The 25,710-nt window shown below is 39.9% G+C and overlaps 1 protein-coding gene across 4 annotated transcripts in view; it reads right to left on the bottom strand.

Moving 5' to 3' along the window:
* Nucleotides 1–2,427: 2,427 nt before the first annotated feature.
* NTRK2 (neurotrophic receptor tyrosine kinase 2) overlaps nt 2,428–25,710 on the bottom strand; it is a 219,972-nt gene continuing 196,689 nt past the window's right edge. For all 4 annotated transcript variants that reach the window (XM_051642180.1, XM_051642179.1, XM_051642188.1 and 1 more), the window contains 2 exons: nt 8,753–8,911; nt 2,428–7,843 (listed from right to left, as the gene is read on the bottom strand). In XM_051642180.1, coding sequence (XP_051498140.1) covers nt 7,658–7,843; nt 8,753–8,911 — 345 coding nt within the window. In that variant the 3' untranslated portion in view covers nt 2,428–7,657. The remainder of the gene's footprint in view (nt 7,844–8,752; nt 8,912–25,710) is intronic.

Genomic DNA, 25,710 nt, shown 5'->3' on the forward strand with positions numbered 1-25,710 from the left:
ATTTGTGATAGTAGTAGTAGTAGCAGTGCACTATCTATCAGCTCAAGAAAGTCAAGCAATTGTTTTTCCACACCTCTCTTTTTCTGCTTATGGTCTTTTTTTAGTAGTGTTCATTGCACCACTGATAAAAATAGATCCTAGCCCTAAAATCTTAAATTCTCAAAGGCAGGGAGGGGCTGCTGTGTTCTGCAGATGAAACCACCCTTAAGAAGTTGAAGAGCAGGGCTCTTAGCATAGACATTAGCTGGGTGGTTCTTACTGTGATTATTCACATATTTTTCTTTCTTGCATGAAGTCTTGCCTGTCAGGCGTCTGGTTTATGATAAATAAGTTGCTTTGGTAAGCTAACCTGTGAGCTGATTTAGTAGAGTCTGCCTGACGTTATCCTAATGACATCTAAAACAGTTTTTTGGCCTTTCTAGGACCACCATTCTTTGTAACATTAACTTTCTCACTGATTTAAAAAAGAAGTTATTATACCCATTAAAAATATTAAAGGGAGTAACCAATAGGTAGTGTGAATCACCTTTAAAATAATACAGTGATCGATATGAATGATTTTCCAGTTATATGAAGCATTTAGCATAAAGACTTAATCATGAAATAAATTGGAAGTTTGTTAAGCTCTAGCAGAAGCAGGCACAGGACTTGGGTTGCATACCCCCTTCTGCCCTGTTAGGTATTTCACAACTCTCAGTGGATTTTATGCAGGTGGCAGGTGCAGGGCAAGCTGAGGAGTCTTCAACAGCTGCGAGGCTGTGTAAGGCTGCCACTGAGCAGCTCATAAGATGGGGCTTGGCCGGTTGGGCACCTTGCAGCAGAAACTGGTGGTCTTACACAAGCTACCATGTCAGACATGTTTTGGAGCATCAGAAAGCTCATCAGTCTCATTGAAAAGGTCTTTTGAAAGCTCCTTGTCCAGCCTGAACTAATGTCTTTACCCTATATTGTTGCAGTGAACAGAGGACAGTAAAAAGGCACCAAGTCATCCCTTCATCTGAGCCTCTGCTCTGGGACATGGCGCACTATGCAGGGCCACATGCACCCAGGTAGGGAAGAGGAAACCAGAACTCTTCCTCCCTCAACCAGAGATGAACAAGGGTTCCAATGTATCAACACTTCCTGCATGCCCAAAGGTCCACCTGGGAAAGTTGGAATGATCTCAGACGGAGCTATAGGACACCATGGGAAGGCAGGAGGGCTGCTGGAGAGAGGAATCTCAAACTGCAATATTGAGGGGTGGTGGGCTGCACAGGAGAGGAACAACCAACCTGCATGTTGCAATGCTGAAAAAATTCTGACAGTATTGCTACCTCCTCTGGCTTGATGTCTCGTGGCCACAAGGAGGGAAAAATGTTCATTCCTGCTGCTACATGCTCCTGGCCTTAAAAATTCCTGAGGAAAGGGAATGGTGGGGAGGGTGTGCAGCCTGTCATGGTCATGCTGCTGAGACTGCAGGGTGATGCTTGCACAGGCTCAGAGCTGTAAGTTTCTGCTGCAGACAACTAGTCACAATGTTCTGCAGCAAGATGTTTCACCTTGGGATGGTACCACAACCCACAGAAGTCTGGAAGGCATCTGGATTTTACCATAAAAGCAAGCAAGGCAGTTCTAAGTCATTGGATGAACATGAACTGCCAACAATTATTTTTTTTTAGTGTGCCTCAAGAATATTCTTACAGCTTTAAAAAAACTTAATCCTGAGGTTTCTTCTCAGTGGGTAGCTTTCCTCTGACCTTCTGAATGTTTGTAGCCAGCTCATGTAACCTCAGAGAGATCTACTGGCAGAGAGAAGCAGACACAGTCACAAAGTGGCTCTCGTATTTTTTTACTCTAACCTTGAAGGCCTTGGTTTAGATCAATAGCTTATAAAGGGATCTTTAATCAAGTTGCTGAACCTTCCTTTGAATGTCTAAGCACTTGGTGGCCTGAATCTTAATGATGTTCTTGAAAGACTTTATCTTGAAGGATTTAATACTGTATTTGTTCACAATATAATAATAATTCTAGACTGACATAAGTTAAAAAGAACACACTAGACTTTCCACAGTGCTGTGGTTTAAGAGAAGCTTTTAGAACAAAGAAAATATCTGAAGGCTTGTTACTGCTACAAGATAAACAGGCATTTGCTATGATAGCCCCTCCAAATGAACAAGCACTCAAGCAGGGTATTAATTCGGAAAACAAAGAAGAAAAAAGGAGTCTGTCATCACATTCAGACTGGGTATTCCTTTTCCTTATTACTATGAGTCTCCTCTTTCAGCAACTATGAGTTCTGTGACCTGTTTCTTACTCAGAGTTTTAGAGCGCACATATGCCATGTTTGTAAACATACCAAACTGTTCCTTAATTTAATTCTTCTCCAAAAGAATGGAGGAAAGAAAAGACATTAAACCAAAAGAAAATAGAACACAAGAGTTCATTACATTTTGAGGTTTTTTAAAGTAATCATTTTATGTTTCGTTTGGATGACACTGTTTATTGTAAGACATAATTTTTATTAAATACACTGTAATACAAGAGACTTTCCATGTCATGTCGAGAGAAGCTGGTCACATGATTCACAAACAAAACTTTTAACACTGATACCTAGGCATCACTTTGAAATCAGCCAAGATGCAATGAAAGTCTAAAAGCAATGACTTCTTCTAACAAACTGCAAAACAAGAATCACTAAATATTTCCACACAGACATCACATAAAAAAAAAAAAGAAAAAAAGAAAAAAAAAAAAGAAAAAAAAAAAAAGGAAAGATAACTCTACACACCAGGTCATAGTCTGGTGACAATATAGAGATTTATATTTATATGTAGATATCTTCCTCTTTATCTTAAGAGACTAAGAGAACGATATCTAGAAATATCTATATATATATACATAAAGAATAGGTGGAAATCAGGGCTGGGACAATTATTTCATAGTTAATTGATTCTCTATTGGTGATTCAATAAAACATCAATGTTGAATTAAATTACTTGTATATAAAACATTCTTAGCTGCTTTTCTTTAAGTTACAGAAAGATACACATAAGCTGCAAGATACAGGCCTCTGGAAAGATTTCATTTGATCTCTTTCTCACACATAACAATCAAATGGCCTCACTACTAGCAGCTTCTATTACCTTGCCCAGAGTATTCAGTGTTTATAAAATACCTGCCGGTCATGACTCAGAACCTTCTACAAGCAAACAAAAAAACCCCACAGACCTGGTCTAGAATGCATAGACAGTAAAATAACACACCCATCATTTCCCATGTCTTCTCCTGAGACGTATGTTTAAAAGATGGCAAAATAGTCACTTGGTTGCTATTGTGAAATTCACAGTGTTTTCCCTGCAACATGAATATTTTTTTTCTTTTTTTTCCTTCATATTTGTGATGAATGTAGCATATCCCCCCGCCCAACCAAACAAAGGTGATTTAACTAAGGCTTTAAAGGACCTCTTGATTCAAAGCAGCAGTGGTTCATCCCAGCCCTCATGACAAGAAAATACAACTTCCTGTGCTATCAAAACCTTCATCTTTGATTAGAAACCCCAAATCTGTTCCCCAGCCCCACCTCACTCCCCTCCCTCACATTTTATAGCAGTATTTGAAATTCAGTTACAGGCTGTGACAATCCAGACACAGACTTCTAACACATATGCATTGTACCTTAGTCATCCAGTGACCTAATAATTTTATTGGATTATTTAATATCTTTTAAAAGTGTTTTGTAAATGTCTACATCAACCACAACAAAAAATAATCCCTCAGAAAGGTTGGGAGGGGTACAGAGAGAGAGAAAGGGAGAAAGAGACAGAGAGAGAGAGAGAGAGAGAGAGAGAGAGAGAAGAGGAAAAGAGAGACAGGAAACGGAAAATAAAAAGGAGGAAAGAAAGTAATAAAGGACAAAAGAAAGGACAAAAAATAGACAGAAAAATATAAGAAATATACAGTTACTTATTAAACTGTCAACAAAATATAGATATATGGTTTTACAAACAAAAACGAACTAAGTCCTTTTAAATAGGGTACACTCCATCATGCATCACAGGGTGCTGTTGCTTTACAAGTATCTGCTCTCCACGCCAATTCCGAGTTCTGCAGATCTATTGAGAGTGAAGGACAGAGTGTGACGAATGCTGCTATTATTACTGCTGAATTTTGGTGTTCTCCTCGTCCTAAAAGTTGTGCTGCAGTCTGATTAGTCCAGCTCATTCTTGGAATTATTCCGTTACTGCCGACGAGTATAAAATGCTAATGGAGCTGCACTGTTACTCTAGGGCAATAAAACAACAATAGCACAAACCCAGAAATGACACTAAAACTAACTTGTTTTTCAAGCTTGGAAGCTTGTCTGTTCATTTCATTGTGAGAAATCAACAAGTGAGATGGGAATGGAAGAAATATTTTATGTAATCATCTGGGGAAGAAAAGTGCTTATTGTTACATTTCTGGCATTCTAGCACTGCCTCTGCTGTACGCCAGTTAAAATGTTGAACCTTACGAACATAGAAAAAGAAATATCAAAAGAAAAAAATATTTTGGTTACTCAGCAGACTTTATCAATTTATTAATAGCACTCTAGTCATCATCTGTAATAACATAGGTGTATGTAAATTTATACATATACACACAGCCCATACATAATGTGCATGCATGTCTGCACATATATAAATAAAATACAACAGACATAGGCATACATGTATATGCTATGTGTGTGTATATATATATGCCATATGCAAACACACGTATATAATATATATTATATATGATCAGTTCATAGCACAGTCCAAAAAGACTTTTAAATGAGCCTGATTGTCATATTTACTCGGTGTACACAATTTAGCTGACAGTGCAAGCATGATGAATATGCACACATACTCACCCTTCATTGTGATTTGACCATATTTCTTCGTCTTCTCTGCTCATTCAGCTCCACTTATCCCCTTTTCATGAACAAATACAAACTATGTATAGCTACAGTTTATAGCTTGCCTACTGCGATTATACATTTTATAGACTATTGAAAACATTAATGATACAGATCAAGGTTATTCATACTGGTGGCTCTGTAGAACATTTGGTCCTTTAGAAGTTTAACATACTGCTATGTTATTGCACAATGCATTGTAACATTATTTATTATCTGAAATGATTCAAATAGTCTCACTAGTAAATCAAAAAGAAGATGCCACTAAGTACATTTTCAGGGTTTTGTGGTTATTTTTGGTATACATTCTTTAAGTGCTTGCAAAACCCACCTGTTTGCTTTCAGGCTGGAGCCTGCTTTCCAATAGATGAAGCATCTCAGATGCCTTTTTTTCAGGTCATATGAAACTAAGAATACAGCAGGTAGAAACTTAGCACACCCTCCACCACCTGTATCCTCCTCCCACTGCACAGTAAGAGGGGGCTATGACACCTTTCTACCATTGTTATTTTGAAAATCAATTTCAAATTCCCTTAAAACACCACATTCAGATTCTCAAGAGAATGGGTTTCACTGGATGCTCAGTCTTTATCTAGCTTTCTGTATGAACTTTCAAGACAGTCTAGATAAAATCTTAAGGCCCATTTTGTAGGAATCTTCCTCTGGCTTTTTTGTGTGTTTCCAGTTCAGTAGCAGTTAACAAATAACATCTAGTTTATTAAAGAAATACTGAGTATGGCTTTATAGTTACACTGTCATGTTTATTTGTAATGCTGCCTCTTCAATGACACTGAGAGGGGTAAAACTTCATCAGTGTCCAGCGAACTGTTTTCTTTTGAAAATGTTCAGAACTTTATGAGCTAGCTCTAAAAGCTTCTGAACGAAAAACCTAAAGTGCCTCAATAAATAATATATGTGAGCAAATTATATATTAAATGTGCTATGGGAACACTTACAAAAATAAAATGCTTAATTTATTAAATAAAATATCCCCAACACAGATGAATGATTATTTTGATCTGGCTCATATCGATAAGAAATAACAAAAGTGAAAATTGAAAGAAAGATCACTTTTTTGCAGTAATGCCCCCTCACAGAGGGAGGGAAAAATCTTGAGGAATAGGTAAGGTAGGTTTTCATTTGTAAGAAGTCATATTAAAAATAATCCTAACTCTAAATTTGAAGTCTTCAACTTCTGGTTTGAAAAATAACAGGTATGCCCATGCAGCTGTCATCAACACTGTGGCCATGCAAATGCTGTACATGTACAATGCCAATGCAACCAAAAAGAAATTATTTAAGAAAGAGTGGATGTTGGTAATGACAGTGCTAGTACCAGTACAAACACGGTGCTGAACTCAGGGTCTTTGCACTCTGAATAGTAAGCCATAACCTCAGAGTAATTTGTTTTCTCTAGAGATCTTTATCCCCTGCCATGGCTGAAACATAATCAGCGATCTCTGCGCTTTAGATTATTCATGTTATATCAGCCTGTTGTATCTGTAACATTGTAAAGGCATTTTAGCATGGCTAATGTCCTCCATTAGCTCCTTCTAATGAAATATAAGTTATATAGTTATGAGTTTGCTATGCTACTAGGGTATTCTACAAGATGAGTGATAGTTTCTGCACAAAGGGCAATAATCAACAAGGACCATGCATAGTTTTGCTTGCACGGTTAAAAAAATAAAGACAAAGGATTGAGAAAGGAAGGAATATGCTGCTGGACAAGCACAATATAAGATACATCTGCCCCAGCATCTATAGTGTGTCCTATCTTATCAAAATTCTTAGTTTTAACATTTGATCCTGAAGTTGATACTGTACATTAATAAGCCTAGCTTCAGCCTTCATTAAAAAAGACTAGCTAGAAAACATTTTTTATACCAGTGTCATGACAATATCCTACCAGAAGACAAAATAAGGGCATGTGTTTAGTTTATCGTTTTGTAACATAATTGTGTGCAGTGCAGGCAGCATCTTTTTCCCTTTTACTCGTATCTGGCAATGAAAGGTGCTGGCAAAGCACCTCCTTGAACAATCCCTTTAGTCCTCAGAAAGACTCTTCAGGGAAAGTGCTAAGCCTCCTCTTGCCTTCCATCAAATAATTTCAGTGTTTTTTAGTGGTGCTGGATGCCATCTGATCCCCTAGTTACTCCAGATAGCGTATTATACAAGACTGTCTTTCCATCTGGCTTCATCTCTGCAAGGAACATGCTTCATGTAGAGAACACCAGTCTTCTTTTTTCCACCCACATGCCGAAGCAAAAAAATTGAGGTGAATCCATAGAAACTCCCAGTAGCTGTACAGCAGAATTCACAAAGTTCAAGTCAAAGATATTTTTCCCTTTTTTTCATCCACATCAAAGGCATGAATACAACAAGGCATTGTTAGTTGTGGTGGGCAAACTGAAGAGTCTGCTGATGTAACAGATCAGGTTTTTAAGGCCTTTGTCTACGCAGAGTTACAATAATGCAGAAGCCAAATTGATTAGAAAGACAGGAGAGAAGAAAAAAAATATAGAAATGGAGAGAGAGAATGAAAGAGAAGATACATCTCAGTAATGTCTAAAAAGTCAATACTGTGTCTACAGATGGAGAAGTGCACATTGCTTGCCCTTTGAAAGCTTCTCTGCAACTTTGTCATTAATACTGTCAAAGTTAAGAACACATTTCAATGGAGTTCAGCGGCAGTTGAACACATTCATTCCCACAGCCCATAAAAATAAATGCTAGGAGACTTTAGCCTAAAATATCCAAGTAGACTGGAGATGCCTTGGCCAAGTTCTGGAGGAGGGAGTGGATTTCTTTGATGTTGAGCCTCATGTGAGGCTCCCGTTGCCAACAGCCCAGCATCAAGTCATACACTTCCTTGGGGCACGTGCGAGGTCGCTGCAGGACTCGGCCCTGAGTGATGCACTCAATTACCTATGAGAAATCATAAGGAAAGGATCAGCACAGCTATGCCAATCACATGGGGATCATTCTTGGAAGAGCTAATAGCTGACTGCCACAGAAGCCTCACTGGTGGCAGTCACCCAGCCAGCTCTGCCAGGGGCCATGTTTCTAGGCAGAGGAATGAGCAGCAGGATGTCATCTGAAAAAGTCACTGTAATGTAAATTGTCAAGGAACAATAACTTTACTGATGTTAATTTCACCCATGTTGCCCCTTCCACTCATGAGGGAATGACAGCCAGGAAATAATCCCACACCTCTTCTTTCTACCCATCTATCAACTTCACTTCATCCCAGAAGGAGGCAAAGGTTTCACCCTGCTCACACAGAGCATCAGTGCCTTTCCCTCCCTCCTTAGACTTATGAGTATCACTGTGGATAATCTCTGCAAAGAGGTTACTTGTGATTGCCTGAAAATGAGGAGTTCTCCAGACTACTTCAATCTATTTAAGAACAGTTATGGACAACCACTCTACAACCACGACATGTATGACATGGACTTGAAATCACCCAAAGCCAGTTGAGGAGACAGCTAAGTTCATTTTCACTGCCTCGTGGTCTTTCTCAATACCCAGAGCAGACTCTATTCCATACAAAGGAAAAAGCTAATTTCCAACTGATATAGTTCTGCTTGGACAAATTCTATTGACCCTGGGAAGAAAGAGTGAAAAGGAAGAAATTCAACGACAAAGTTAATGACAATACCTTCAATATTAGATACCAGGGGGTTTGCCTTTAGTAAATAAATTTCACAGAATGTCATAGAATGTATTGGGTTGGAAGGGACCTCTAAAGGTCAGCTAGTCCAACCCCCAGAGAAGGTATGCCAACAGTTAATATGCCAGCCTTCCCTGTGCAGTTTGAGAATATATTACACGCACCTCATTGTTTGAGAGCTGATACCATGGCTGTTTGCCATAGGTAAAGATTTCCCATAACACAACCCCCAGGCTCCAGACATCACTTTCTGTGGTGAACTTCCTGTACATGATACTCTCTGGAGGCATCCAACGAATGGGCAGCATGGTGTGACCTCCAACCTGAGAAAAAGATATAAAACAGTCAGAAATAATTCCTCCAGACCATCACAAGGAAGAGCATCAGGATGTTAAATAAGGATAATTCATGGTTTCTTTTCTTTCTGATCTAACACCATTCACTTAGAGGGGTTTTTAACAACTAGGGATTCACTGTCCAAACTTCTCTCCCCCCAACAACAATCACTACCATGACAGGTTTCTCAAGAGAATTTCAAAAGCCTTTGTTTCTGGAGTGCAAACTCATCTTTAACATTAACTTGGTATACCCTATGCAAGGAACAGGAAGCTCTGTAAAATCATTAACTCATTTAGCCTACCAACTAGTTTTACTCAGTTATTGGGTTTTACTTAGCCAGTTACACTCTTCATTTTAACATCTGGGAAGCTTAAAACATGAAAAGAAATCTACACTCATGATTCTCCTAAAAACTCAGCAGAATCTTCTCTCCCCCCAACAACAATCACTACCATGACAGGTTTCTCAAGAGAATTTCAAAAGCCTTTGTTTCTGGAGTGCAAACTCATCTTTAACATTAACTTGGTATACCCTATGCAAGGAACAGGAAGCTCTGTAAAATCATTAACTCATTTAGCCTACCAACTAGTTTTACTCAGTTATTGGGTTTTACTTAGCCAGTTACACTCTTCATTTTAACATCTGGGAAGCTTAAAAAGACTCATGAAAAGAAATCTACACTCATGATTCTCCTAAAAACTCAGCAGAATCAACTGAAATCCACAAAGACACAGTGGTCTGACTGCATGACATGGTATGATCAGTTTCTGGATGGTTTAATATTCTAGTTTTGAGTGAATTATATGTATATAATTTCCCAATTTAATGCATCCACATTAACTACCCAGTCCTACTCAGCTTTAAAAAAAAAATAAAAATCAGTCCTTTTGATATATTTCCTTGATAGCAAACAACTTGTAAGACCTGGACTCCTATTCCAAATCAACTCAGGTTGAATGGGATTCTTCACTGAATGAATTCCTTTCTGAAAGTCTCTTAGAAAATTTTAATTTACTCCAGAATGCTATACTTCCTTAAAATTAAGTTCCCTAAGCCTAAGTTAAATTTTATAAAAATGTTTTTTTCCAGTTTCTAAGCAATTTACTGTTCCTGATGCATCCCATTCTAACTGGATCACATCAATAAAGAAATCCTCTCAAGTACTTTTAAAATAGTGTAACTGCTGAGATATTGTGATAGATGTATAGATATTCCCATTAGTTTTGCATCAAGACAGCTCTGAATATTTCCAAGCTGGAAAAAGAAAAGGAAAGACTTTTCATAGGCATCCAACTTTTGATTAACTCTCATTTTCCTCTCTGAAAATGTATTTAGTTATTAAACCATATTTGCACTTTCAAGATTCTGTTAATTCATTTTTCCATGCAGGACTTTGCATTTTTAAATATAAATAATGCCCTCCTTGATCTCATGTTGAAACAGCAAATGGAAGAAAAACCCAACAGAGGTTCAGTCAGGGTTCACATTATTTCTAAATCATGCAGAACATGCATTTCCAGGTATTCTTCAGTAAAGTCAGAGTTAGTGCAGCATTGCAAAAATGCAGTTATGGCTGTGAGAGCTCAACCCTGTTCCATACATCACCACAAGCCACAAGTCGCTTGCTAATGACTCCATAAAAACGGAGAGTCACGGTAAAACCTTCACAGACTTGGTATATTACAAGGCTGTTCTTCTCCTCCTCCTCCAAGAGATGTTATGTGAGCAAAGGAGGAGTAAGTTTTTGTTGGCCTGTTGAACAAAAGTCAGGGCTCCCAGCTTCAGTTCCTGAGTACATTGTGGATATGCTTCTGACTCAATGTAGGTTGCTGTGCACAGGTGTCAGAGCCTTTCAAAAGGGATCCAACTTCTGTGGCTTTCCACTCAACATAAAAACCACACAGGAGTACTCCATTGACAGAGAATGGATACACAATTTAAAGTGCTTTGTTGTCTCTGTCTTACAATTTACCCCCTTGGCAGACAGACTGGCTTTGTGCAAAATGTTGGAAAAGGACAGGAGGAAATGGCCTTTAGTTGCCCCAGGGGAGGTTTAGGTTGGAGATTAGAAGAAACTTCTTCCCTGAAAGGGTGATTAAACCCTGGCCCAGGCTGCCCAAGGGGGTGGTTGAATCCCCATTCCTGGAGGTGTTTCAAAGCTATGTAGATGTGATGCTGAGGGACATGGGTTAGCACTGGGCTGGGCAGAGTTGGGTTCATGGTTGGTAGAGTTGGGTTATGGTTGGAGTCAATGATTTCAACGTCTTTTCCAACCAGAACCAGCCTGTGATTCTGTGACTGAGAAGTCACTAAATTATATGGAGAGTTTGAAGCAATACACAAACACACTGAAATGCAAGCAAAGATTCAGTTTCTCATCTTATCATAACCTAAACTGACATGACAAGCAAACAGCACCAAGCCACCACTTTTACCCCATCTTGAGAAGTGTTTCATTAGAAAGTCAGAAAAGTCAGTCCCTTAGAAACATGCAGCTGCCCAGACAAAGGGCAAGTGTCACAAAGAATGGTTAGTGATGAGAAGCTTTTGGCTTCATCAAATATTTAAATGGCTCTTAGATCTGCTCATCATATAGCCTCTGCTACTGGTTCTTTTCACCAATTTCTCTGACTTATTCCTTAAAAAATAACGAAAGCTATAAACAATAAACTATGTTCTTATTTTATCATAAATCAAGAGATTTTGAAAAAGCAATTAAAAAGACCAAACAAACAAACCATTCTTCAAATCTTCTTTTCCTGCCGTTTCTTGCTAGAGAACAAGGACTGGTAGGACTCAATGCTGAACTTCCAGTATCATTCAGTAAAACGAGTATCACACCTCCAGAGTGATGATGATAAAGTGCCACCAAATGATGGCTCTGCAATCTGTAACACCACAGACCTGGCTCTCTTTGGAGTCATAGCAAGACTGACTTATCAGTATTGACACCAAGAATTCGATTTACAGATCAGCACAAGTCATGGGGCACTTTGGTGCCTTTTGTACATCATCTTGCCTGGAGCTGTGTCTATTTCTGTCCCTGAAGGCAGAAGACTTCACCAGGCCTTGTCCGGAACTGAGAAGTCCCAAGGTCTCTCTATCATTGCCAATATCAATAATTTTAGTCAAAGTTACTCCCAATGCATCAGTATCTTTGTGTAATATTTATTGTCTTGCAAAATACCACAGAAAGTATTATAAGGGGTGCTTTTCTTGCTAGATGGCATTGGAATAAAGACAGGGTACCTCTGCAACACTGAGTATCACCTGTGGCAGGCTGAGCATCTACTTGTGGTCCAAAAGCATCTTCACTTTCAACTCAGATTTCAGTTCAGCCACATCAAAAGCACACATCAGGGTCTGACCAAAGGTACTTTTTCTAAATGTACATTTTCTTCTCTTTTAATGAACACGGGTTACTGAGTCAACACTCAGCTCAAAAAAGCCTTACGAGCTGTGTCAGGCATAGGCTTAAAAAGAAGCACGTGCTTCAGAGCTTTCTTGAACTAAAGCCTGGGATTTGACACCACGTTTCCAGGATGCCTGAAACAAATTGCCAGTCATTTATGAACTTCTTCTGATCCTTACTGGACTGCTGAGTCCAAGCACCCACAGTTGTGCCACAATAGCAGTGAAGAGTGGTGAAGTGCCGTTTGCAGCTGTTGCCAAACTCTCAGCAAGGCTAAGAGGTGTTTTCCAAGAAGGTTCAATGAAGGAAAATATTATTACACTGACCAAACTTCAAAGTTGCTGAGTGTTCAAAAGGGATGCCTTCTGCATATGCTTTGATAAGAAACACAAGTATTACACAGCTCTATGTTATCATCAGCATTCTGCAGGACAAAGTCCCTGCAATGCACACCAGAATTGCAGTGCTGCTTGACACACATGCTTTTAAAATGCTTCTGTGTTAAGTAGACTACAGTTGCAAATAAATAACACCTTTATATTCTGTCTAGCTAAGGTTATGACAAGTATAAAAACACTACTGTTTTAAGTTAATATTCTATCACTTTAAAATCCATTCTGTAACTGTGAAAATGCGGCAAAAACAAGCATTGTACTGATACAAATTAGGGTATATTTTCTTGACGCTTACCTGAAAGCAGCTGCATTATGACAGTTAATTTTTATTTAGAATTGCACATCCACCAATCCTTTCTGGGTCTTAAGTACTTCCACAAGTCAACTGAGGAATGAGAGCACTGTCTAGCTCAGCTGTAGCCTCATATCATGTTCACCAGTTGTTTTTACTAACAATATTGGGCTAGAATCTAAACCAGGACGCCTGGTGAATTAGCTTCTGTAATGTGCAAACTACCTACAGGGAGGAGACTGCTATGCCACATCAGGGAACTGTGATATTCTCCTAAGACACACTTCCAAGGTGAAACCACCACATTGTTCCACATATGAAATGTTGCACTTTCAACAATACAATGTCATTCCACTTATCAGCACTTCTACCACTCAAGTTTTAAACAAACTTGAGCCCCCAACATTAGAAAGACATGGAGATCCTGGATAAAGGTCCAGAGAAGGGCCACGAAGATGATCCCAGGGCTGGAGCCCCTCTCCTGTGAAAACAGGCTGAGAGAGTTGGAGCTTAATCAGCTTGCAGAAGAGAACGCTCCAAGGAGACCTCATTGTGCTCTTCCAGTACCTGAAGGGGCCTACAGGAAAGCTGGGGAGGGACTTCTTACAAGGGCTTGTAGTGAGAGGACAAGAGGTAATGGATCTACACTGGAAGGGAGATTTAGATTAGACATTACTAGGAAATTCTTTAGTGTGAGGGTGGTGAGACACTGGCACAGGTTGCCCAGGGAAGCTGTGGTAGCTCCATCCCTGGAAGTGTTCAAGAGCAGGTTGGATGGGGCCCTGAGCAACCTGATCTAGTGGGAGGTGCTCCTGCCCACGTGGCTGGAACTAGGTGATCTTCAAAGTCCCTTCCAACTCAAACCACTCTATGATTCTATGATTATAGAAATTACTAACCTGCATCCTACCTGTGCTTACAGATGCTGCTCTGTCTTTAAGTTAATGCATTTTTATCCTTCTTTGAATACATACTACCTATTATTTTGATAATTCGTATTGATAGTGATAGTAATTTGTATTATTAACATAAAATATTAAATTTGAAATCTAGTAAAATAGTAACAATAGTGACAATATTAATAATAACAAGATTTTCCCATTATTATACCATATTCTGTGATTCTATGACATGGGCTGCATGTGGGCTGCACTGAAAAGACACAAGCCACAGGCTGGGGAGGGCACAAGAAATAACGTTGATTAAACAACCACTCTATCATTTCACACCAGGTTTATGCCTTACTCATTTGTACCATGAAGAGGGAGGGCTGAAGGGGCTGGACACACTTCAGCAACACATGCCAGCTGCAACCTGGTCTTAGCATAGCAGCGCTGAGGACTCTGGTGCTGAGGGAACAACAGAGGTCTTTAGGGATCCAGAACTGTGCCATAGCTCTGCAGGAGATGACCAAAGACAGAATTGGACACTAGCTGCAACAGGGAGTAATCCCTCCTCCTGCTAAATGCTGGTGGCCATATTTGGAGGGGCTCCAGCACTCCTGGAGAAGATGTCTAATCCAGCTCCCTGCTTTTGCAGGCATTGTATTACATAACCCTTTCCCCATTATTTTCAGTTACTGGCTTTAAGTATTTGATTCCTGAATTCAAGCAGTAAAAAGCACAGCAACCAACTGCACAGCCACGGAAAACAGACTTCCTCATTTACGTTCAGTGTTCCCAGGTTCCCACGATACCCACAGAGTAACATTGCAGTCATGTGTCACAGTGCTTTGTATATTCTCCAAAGACTAGTGATGCTTTTTCCGCCAACAGGACAAAAGTAATCTTTTTACTTTGTGAGCCAAATGAACCTGAATGGCTAACCCATGGATTTCAGCCCTGATCCTGCCAATGCTCTCTCTGGCTTCACTGCTGCATCTCTCCACAGCCCTGCTGATCTCAGACTGTTTGCAGTTCAGCCTGGTAGGCTGGTAGTCCTGAAAGCAGCAACACAGTTCAGTATATGCTTAAATTAACTGTCATATGACAAATACATACTAAATCTCCTTAATGTAACTGGATCTCAGTTTGTCAAACTGGAATCAAGCTATACCTTTTGGTTCTTTTGTTCACCCCCTCAAAAAAAAAAGCATCCTGTGTACTTGTAAGCTTACAACATTTCAGGGTAGTTTTTGCTATTTATGTTTTGGTCTTCTGACTTGTTTCCCTATGTCAGGATGACATAACTGTAAAGTAATGTTCTCTGCAAAAATTATCATGTCTTACTGCTAAAACAGAAAACCTCTCCTCAGTTGGTGACCATTTGCTCTTTTCCCCTCATAAAATGCTGGCAAATGTTTCTCAGCACAAGAAAAAAAGCCACAATAATTGTTATTTTGATTCCCTCATGCCCTGGCCTTCAAGACAAAGACAATGTCTCCTCTTAAAATATCACCAGTTCTGCCATGTCCACTTGCAGAAAAGCAATATATTATTTTTACAGTCATTACGAGTGACATTACTCCAGCACATGAGGTTACTGAATTATGAAATAAGACAGATGATGAGCCAACAGTTAAAGATGAGTCCTTTTATTTTCACTTTTAACCCTGCTTTAGTTCATCTCTATTCAAAAGTGGCTTATGTCTAAAGTTCTTAATTAAATTTACCTGTGATCTTGTCAGAAAACTGAAGCAATGTCTAGGACAACATTTATTACACAGTAAATTCTGTCTCCGGTTGTGCAACATCAGTTAAATATTGTGTGTCAACTTTTGTGTTGCTGGAGATAAAATTATTTTCATTAATCTCCATAAAACCAGGAGCATCAATAGAGAAGACGAAGAAAGACCAGTCACTCAGTTTCACATAACACAAGAACCAGAAGACAACAAATGAAATTTGTAACTGGCAGGTTCATAACAAACAAAAACAGGCAACCCCTCACATAACATGCAGTTACTTGTGGAACTCCTTGCCACAAGATACTGCCAAGCCTCAAGGCTCACCTGTGATCAAAAAGTGATTAAACATACTCATGAAGGATAAATCTGACAAGGGCTATCAAACACAAAGATACCATCTCTGGCCCAGGAAGTGCCTGAGCTGCAGAGTGCTGGAGATTAAGTACCTGATGGAAATAATATATGCTTAACTTCTTTTCAGAGAATTTTGCAGGCACCAGTAGTTACTCAAAGTGACAGGATCCTGAACTACAGTGGCCTTTGGAGAAGCTATTCCTATTTTCCTATGCAGACATGCCACACATTGCAATATGCAGTTCTTACCAAACTTCTCAGCAAAGCTTATGGAGGGTGATAGAAATGATTCTGTCAAGCGGGTGGAATGAAGGAAAAGATACTGCGTGGAATTAAAATATGTGACTGGCTAAGGTATCTTACAATTTGGCACCTTCCAAAGACCTTTTCAACTGTTAATTTGAAAGAAAATAGAAACTGTATATATTGTTGTGTTTTACACAACACAATATCATATTGGGTCAGCCAAATATACTGGATAATTAATAAACTGCACTACAGAGCACCTACTCTTCCATGAAAGGAAGATGAAGCACCCCGGGGTAAGACCAGACAAGTGCTATTAAGGAGGTGATATTGTTCAAACTGCCAATTAAAAGAAATGTCTTGTATCAGAGGGACAGAAGGAAAGTTAACTGAGTGGAAATCTGTAACAGATTACAGGTCTTCGATGTCCCAGGATGAAGTGTGTATGAATGAAAAAAAGTAACTCTATTCCTTTAAAATTATTTTTTTTTAACTTTAAAATTATAAAAATTTATAGTGTTAAACAATCAATGATAATCTAAGTGAAAAGAAAGAGAGGTATACTGTGTTAAACTGAAAGAGAAGTTGAACAGTGTATTTCAAAGAATTCAGTGGACATCTAGATTCCTTTCTGAAGATGGGGATTCAGGACTGTGGTGAAAAAGCAGGGAGCTGCGATTACTGTAAGCCAGAGAACACCTGAACCAGGTGGCCTCTCCTTTCAAAAGCACCTTGCATTCTCCTAGTTTGTCATATCAAGTTATGCCATAGGTTACAGTCACTGATCAGTCTAGCAGCACAATTTGCAACTGAGAATATTGATCTCATGCAAAGCCCTATTTTTTGCTTTACAAAAGTTGTCACTGTATCACTTGTACCCTACCACTATTTCCACACCTGAGTGTCTGCTGTTTAGACCTCTAAATGAAGAGATCTATCCGATACCAGCAGACAAGTTCCTGGAACAATGCATATTAAAGTCATCACAGGCTCTGGGATGATCACTAAATGTGTCCACGTCAACAGCAAAACAGTATTAATGAACTACAGATACTGCCTTTCAGATTTTCAAAGCATACAGTTTACAATATATTAAATTCCACTTTTATATTAATCCCAGGTAATCTATGCTACCAGGACCAAGGAAGTTCTAAAAATAATCTTTAACATGCATTGGAAAACTGGGCTCTACAAGTCTGTACCATAGTTGAAAACCTAACTCCTGTTCACTTTTTTAAATAAAGGGTTTGAGGTGTCATGTGATGAGGTGCCTCCTGAACTCCACAGTAGGTATTAACAAGCAGAAGTTACTGAAGGGCAAAACTGAGTTCCATACCACATAAACCAGTTTGTGTTCACTAGGAAATTTCTACTCCTAATGTAAATTCTGAAAGCTATTTCTCAAGTACTAGAGATTACAACCTTTTGCCATATTTATTTCACAGAAGACCACTTTATTTATTTATTTATTTTCACATTTACTGTAGGTTAACATAGCATGTCTGGCTTTATTGGTCATATAAAGTTACATCACAGGAGAAGAGGGGAGCAATGGAGCCTGGTCTGTAGCTTTACTTCTCCCTTCTGAGTGACAACAGTGTTTCTATAATGTATACCGCATTGAAGCACAACAAGTTTTAGTTCAAATGTCTTAGATGCTGCAGTTTTAAAAATTTTGTCAAATAGCCTTCCCTCCTTTTCCTGGGTGGTTAATTTATCACATGGTTTACAAATGCCAATATTAACAAACTGCCACACATGTCAAGAAACAAAATGAATAGAATCTTTAGTTTCACAAATCCTAAGAATAGGGGTAAACTTAATGAGTTCCCGCATCTTTCCCACATGTGAAAGAGGTTGTTTTGGACCATCACTGCATAAGGGAAATTAGTAAGTCAATAATTGTACATCAGTGATTTTGCCTACTTCCCAGAGTATCTGTATGATGCTGGGCGAGTCATGTCAGATCAAATCTGTCAACTACTGACTGCTTGAAGAGAGTTCAGAGATACACTCTCTCCCGCCAGAAGCATCAAGAAGGCAGAGCAGGGTTTCATTAATTCAAAGACCAATAATCTTACTACTTCAGAGAATTAGCAATTGCACTTTTCTGTGAACACTTATCTCTACTAGCCAAAAGAGCGAGGGAGAAGTATGATGATAACCACAATCCCAATCTTTTTTCAATGCCTGCACTGGGATTGTCTACACTGTTACCGTTAACAAGCTAATCCACCTCTATGCAGATAGATGATCACATTGGCAGGGACCTGCAAGAGGCTAAATTGCACTGGTGTCAGCCAGATGCTAATAAACAAGGCAACTGCAAGGTCCTTCTGCTTGTTTTTCTTCTCTCTGTACTGTTGATGATGCTTTCTGCTTCTCACTTTCTCTGAGCCATTATTTGTTTCCAAAAACTGGAAAACACATGAGAAAAGTTTCACTGAAACAGAACAGAAAAAATTCTCTATAGTTTTCCTTCCATGAATTCTAGGTTTTCTCTCCTCATTTGTTCTATGACATCATTCTACGAGTTGAAACAGGCATTTCCTCTGAAATGAAGCATCCATCAAACAACACACAATATGATAATTAAAAATACCAGTAACTAATATTACTGGGGAAAAAAATAACTGCTCATTCCTTTGGAGCTTGCAAAATGCTAAATTGTTCTTATCAAATTCATATGTGAAATTATTCTTCAAGCCAGACTTAAAATATTGTTCTTGGACACAAGAGCCAAAGTGTAGCCCAAGCACTGATGAAACAATTGTATAGCTCTTGGCTTAATTTCTCCACTGCTGTTAAGGGAGAATTTACACCAGCAGAAGGCTTGGAACCACAAATTTGGGTTTGGTTTTGTATTTGGTTTTGTTATTGTTGTGTTTTTTTTTTCTTGTAAATGTCTGCCTCTACCCTCAGCACTGTCATTTTCCATTTAGGAAACATTATACTGCATTGAGCATACAATGGCTCTTGGAATTCAAAGGTCTGTGTTTGTTTATCACCAACACTGAACTGTAAATTCTTCCTGTGATGCTGAACCGTCTTGCCTTCTGCCTCTGAAATGAGGCCAGATATTCTCCTGACATGCAAGCACCTGCAGAAGGTGTCAGTCTAGTAAGAAATGACCCCTAAGATTTCCCTGGGTGGATTCATACCCTGATGGCATGTCATCAGCATGGCGGTTTGGCTTTCTAACATTAAGCGTGTTGAACTTGGGTGCATTAGAAAGGGTGTGGTTAGTCTGTCAAGAGAGGTTCTCCTCCCCCTCTATTCTGCCCTGGTGAGGCCGCATCTGGAGTATTGTGTCCAGTTCTGGGCCGCTCAGTTCAAGAAGGACAGGGAACTGCTGGAAAGAGTCCAGCGCAGAGCCACAAAGATGATTAAGGGAGTGGAACATCTCCCTTACGAGGAAAGGCTGAGGGAGCTGGGTCTTGGAGAAAAGGAGACTGAGGGGCAAGCTCATCAATGTTTACAAATATGTAAAGGGTGAGTGTCAGGACGATGGAGTTAAGCTTTTTTCAGTGATGTCTAGTGATAGGACAAGGGGTAATGGATGCAAACTGGAGCATAGCAGGTTCAATGTGAATATCAGGAAAAAATTTTTTACTGTGAGTGACAGAGCACTGGAACAGGCTGCCCAGAGAAGTTGTGGAGTCTCCTTCACTGGAGACATTCAAGACCCGCCTGGACGCATTCCTATGTGATGTGCTCTAGGTGACCCTGCTCTGGCAGGGGGGTTGGACTAGATGATCTTTCAAGGTCCCTTCCAACCCCTAAGATTCTGTGTGATTCTGTGATTCTGTGATTACTAGGTGATCACGGGGAACAGAGGAAGATCACAGTGACCCTTGAAAGAATTCAGGACTCCGCGCCAGCACTGCTGCATTTCAGGGAAGGACTTTTTGAAGATTTAATGCAGATGGACTTCCACATACTATCCAACAAGGATAGTTCAACAAACTCTTTACATCCTCCACCAAATGCTAGTGGTGTGTGGACAAATGAGAAGAGGTAGGTGGGAAATAAACCCATAATTAAACCTACTGTCTCTGCTTTTCTCTCACACATTTTGCAGAGCCCCTGGGGAGCATTCCGGAAATTCTTCTACCTCCTCCTAGGGTGAAGCTACTCCTTACTGTAACCATGCTGAACTGAGGTGGTTCCTTCCTTATGCCTGCTCATCTTCCTCTCTGGACAAATAAGAATCTTAAAAAAGATCAAGTCCTCTGCTTGCTGCACTGCTGTAATACTGTAATTAATTCAAAATCAATGCATACATTTAATTTTAGTTTCACTGCTCAAACTGAAGTAGGATCTGCAGTAGAACTGAGAGCTTGAATGTTAGATACTGAATTTTTCTAAAAACAGGCTGCAATGTTATACCAAAGTAGTCATGACAATAATTTGATTTTCGGAGATCTCTACTGGTGAAAGTGAAGGTCAACAGTACAATCTTCAATATAAATCTCGCATGCAGCATTCCCAGACTCCAGAGTTGCTTTGATCAAGGAGTTTTCTGGAGACATTAAAAACTAGCCCAGTGAGAAATGAATGTCTCATATTGTTAAGACAACATATTTAAATTTGTTTGGGGTTTTCTGAGATTGTTGATAGCCCTAGTGTTTGACAGTTCAGGACAAATTCAGGCTAAGGGTCCAAAATCGATCTGTGTATTAAACCAAGTAATACTTAAATTAGGCTGACACCGGGTTTTTTACCTATGCTTGTATAATGTCTAGGTCAATGAAGTCCTAGTCCACACAGAGCTCCTACACATCCTTGCAGTACATGTCATACCTAATAATAACACTTTAAAAAATGTTATTTTAAAAGTATTTGTAATTAAAAATTACAAATGGGCTCACCATAGGAGCTGCACTTTGGCTTGGTTATATTCTAATGGGTTACTATAGCCCTAATACTGTTTATGAGTCTTTGTACTTTGAAGTATTTTTCATTTGCTTCAGTTGAGAACTTTAAAAATATTGTTCTGTAAAGCCTGCATATCCTTTTAAAGTCGTGCTACCTTATAATACTCCTTGGACATGTTTAAAAAGATCCACACAGAGTATTATCAAATGAACTCAATTACATTATTATTAAAATGTTATGTGCTTCAGGCCTTAGTGTATAGTTTTCTTTGTTTTCTTGCCAGACAAATCTACTGTTCTTGCTGTGCATTAGGCTGTTACCTTCACCTCACCCTGCATCCTCGCCTCTGTGGCTATTTCCATTGAAAATGACCCTGGATCTTGTATCCATCACAATATTTTCATTTTGTGGTTCAACGTGGCCTACAGGAAGGGAGTAGTTCTGGAGTTCCCATTAGCCTTGACCCTTTAGGCAGCAGCTCTGTTTTATTTTCCTTTCCTTTCTGTCAAATAGGAGTTCCCCTTCAAGACAATTCAGTCACTGAACTAAGAGACTTTTGTTAACAAAAAGCAGATGCACCACTGAGTTGTGTCCTGAAAGGATCTTCCTCCTACCATAATGATTTCGAATTTGAAAACCCACTGTATTGTGCAAACCCATTCTGTGTGAATGCTCCAGCCTTCCACAACATCCAAAATTACTGTTACATGAGTCTCATGCTCATTATAATGGTTAGCTTATCACTGACCAGTAAGCACTGACAAAAGAGGGTGCCTTTTGACATGGCAATTCCACATGAATACTGACATTTTAAAATTAATATCATCTAAGTTGCTGTACTGGGTATTTGATCTGTTTTAATTTGCTTTTCCATTCTTTTGAACGCTTTGCATAATTATCTCTGTATGAGTGATTGGGTGCTCTGTTGCTGAGATCCATGACCTAGGAAGTGAAGGACAGGATCATGATGACTCCATCACAAATTGTATGCCACTGAATTCTGACTGTTTTTTTTTTATATCTAGTTACACACAACACTATTTATAGCATGAAAGTAAATGCACTGCAGTGTATTTGGTAAGGGTACTTAGTTCTTATTGAGCTCTCACTGTTACGGTCAGTGTGACACCTATGATAGAAAGCATGAGGTGGCTACAGTTTTCTGGGCAAACTGCTGAGATGGGGAAACAGTCAAGTGGGAGTTAGTCACTTGAAACCCAAAAATAATGCTACATATACTTTCTTTGCCTGTTTTGAAGAGATAATGAGTATCATACGTCAGCCAAAACAGGCCATGCTTCTGCCTGACAATTCCTTCTTACTCTTTAAGATCAGCTTCCCAGAGTCCATGTCCTCCTTTCGCAGGTCTGACACAAAAAGTGCTGAAGGAAGTGATTGTCTACAAGACTGTTCTGGCTCTAGATAAAGCAGGGGAGAACTTTCCCTGTTAAACAATTAATATTGGTTATTCCCTCTGATAAGCCCTTACCCAAGTTAGAGCTTCCTTATCATCAGGAGAAGCACTTAAATGAAGCAGCATCTACTAAAGGAAGCAAGAACTCAACAGGCTAGCCTTGGGGGATGGGGAAAAGAATCAATATGAATAACAACAGAAAAGAGAGTGTAGGGATTGGAAGAGCACAGAAAGTGAACAGGAGCTGGAAAAAAGCAAAACAGACCCAAAATAGGTCACAACCATACTGCTGTCTATTACAAAGACCTCCAATAAACAAAAACACAAGCAGTCATCACTGAGCACTATGTTCCATATACCCTTTTCTTTACTGCACTGGGTCCCCTTACGGATGGGCTGAAGCCTGCGAAGACTCTCTCAGTCCTAGTCTGGCATTAAACTGTCAGTTATTTCAGTAAACATCCAGTAACATTAACAGCCTCCTGCATAAGGTGACCTGTGGTCAAAACACTGCCAAGGTATAAGAAGTCTCAACCCTTTTCTGCTTCAGCAAAAGGAATGCAATATTCAAAATGAACACTGTTAAAAAGAACAAAATATTCAGAATAAGAGTAATAAATACAACTTCACCTCTCCAGCAAGCAGGACATAAAAACTACAGTGCCCCTGCTCGTTTGTTTTTCATATGCAAGAGAGGAGTAAGGAATAAAAGACAGTAAGGCAGAACTGGTGCGTTCTTTAAGAGAACACCGAGACAGCTTCCCAGTGCCCTGCAAGAACACACGGGCCCTTACTGGCAAGAGACAAGGCAACCTCCACTGTCTCCTGGGGGATTTTGCGAGCAGCATCACGAAAGGCATGATCAAACTGTGTTTTTCAGCTGTCACCACCAGAAAGATGACTTTCCCTTGAGTCAGGGAGCACTGCCTCTCGGGGTGAGACTCCAGGCTCTCCTAGGTGAAACTCAGGAAGAGTTCTGGGTAAGGAACCACAGCACATATACTGACCCCAAATTTCTAGGGGTCTTGGGATTACATCTGCCACCACAGGGAGTTGTTCTATCCAGAACAGTTCATGCAATTGCATTCTGTCTTCCAGCAGAAGAATAGCTTTTGGTTATTCTGCATGTGCACCAGAAATTTATTCTGCAATGTCAAACACCAGGCCAATGAATCTTTATCGTTGCTACTCATGTCATTGTTCTCTGAGAAGCCTAAGTTGAAACGGGAAGTTCAGCACCTGTAAATATCTTTATTATTTCTTTCCAAGGCTTACATTCTGTAATCATGCTTTAGAAGTAAGGATTAAATTAACCTCTGTGGGGCCATGCCAACGTCATGGCATGCAAGTCACTCATTATGCTCTCAGCTGGAGTGCAAAGGAAAAACTACTGTACACTTTCTGCTGAATGTTAGCACTGGGATGGAAGCCAATCATTACAATGTATTTGCCAAAAATTCATCTCCAGAACAATGGATTTTAATATGGAATAATAATGGAAAAATCTTATCATTAATATTGTCATTATTGTTACTATTTTACTAGATTTCAAATTTAATATTTTATGTTAATAATACAAATTACTATCACTATCAATACGAATTATCAAAATAATAGGTAGTATGTATTCAAAGAAGGATAAAAATGCATTAACTTAAAGACAGAGCAGCATCTGTAAGCACAGGTAGGATGCAGGTTAGTAATTTCTATAATCATAGAATCATAGAGTGGTTTGAGTTGGAAGGGACTTTGAAGATCACCTAGTTCCAGCCACGTGGGCAGGAGCACCTCCCACTAGATCAGGTTGCTCAGGGCCCCATCCAACCTGCTCTTGAACACTTCCAGGGATGGAGCTACCACAGCTTCCCTGGGCAACCTGTGCCAGTGTCTCACCACCCTCACACTAAAGAATTTCCTAGTAATGTCTAATCTAAATCTCCCTTCCAGTGTAGATCCATTACCTCTTGTCCTCTCACTACAAGCCCTTGTAAGAAGTCCCTCCCCAGCTTTCCTGTAGGCCCCTTCAGGTACTGGAAGACCACAATGAGGTCTCCCTGGAGCGTTCTCTTCTGCAAGCTGATTAAGCTCCAACTCTCTCAGCCTGTTTTCACAGGAGAGGGGCTCCAGCCCTGGGATCATCTTCGTGGCCCTTCTCTGGACCTTTATCCAGGATCTCCATGTCCTTCTAATGTTGGGAGCTCGAGAACTGGACACAGTACTGCAGGTGGGGTCTCATGAGAGCCGAGTCAAGGCAGAGAATCACCTTCCTTGGGCACGCTTCTTTTGATGCAGCCCAGGGACATGGTGGGCTTTCTGGGCCGCAAGTGAACATTGCTGGCTCATGTTGATCTTCTCATCCATCATCATCCCCAAGTCTTTCTCCTCTGAACCACTTTTGATCCATTCTCCACCCAGCCTGTGTTTATGCTTGGGATTGCCCCAACCCAGATGCAGGACTTTGCACTTGGCCTGGCTGAACTTCATGCAGCTTGCATGAGCCCACTTCTCAGTCTGTCAAGGTTCCTCTGGATGGCCTTCCTTCCCTCCAGTACGTTAACCTCACCACACACTTTGTTGTCACTGGCAAACCTGCTGATGGTGCACTCAGTGCCACTGTCCATGTCACTGACAAAGGTGTTAAACAGAACCTGTACCAGGACCAGCCCTTGGGGAGGATACCAATTCTAAAGAAATTGGTAACATTTTTGTATCGTGCAACAGTATCCAAAAGCAGTCCAAGGGGAACTGTGCCCTAGATCTTTTGGTTCTGTATCATCAATACAAAGAAGATCAGACAAGAATTATCTCTGTAAAAGAAGATATGGTTGTGTTTAGTATAAGGGCTCACTGACAGAAGAATCACAGTAACCTTTGACTATCATGTTAGTACATTGTGATTCAGAAGTATGAGAAGCAGTGGAGTGTAAGGGTGGGATAAACACAGTAAGAATCAAGGGCACAGGAGCAGGCAATACCAAAATGTCAAAAGCCAAGCAGATGAGGCAGAAGACTGGCTTGGCTGAACAGGGATCTGCTCTTGCATATTAGGCAAAAAAGGAAGGTGTATGCCCAGTGGAAGCTAGGACAGGTGATGTGGGAAGAATACAAAGATGCTGCTAACCACTGTAGGGGGAAAATCTGAGAGGACAAAGCTCAACTGGAGCTA

This window comes from Apus apus, chromosome Z, assembly GCF_020740795.1.
Source record: "Apus apus isolate bApuApu2 chromosome Z, bApuApu2.pri.cur, whole genome shotgun sequence".
NCBI classification, from domain to species: Eukaryota; Metazoa; Chordata; class Aves; order Apodiformes; family Apodidae; genus Apus; species Apus apus.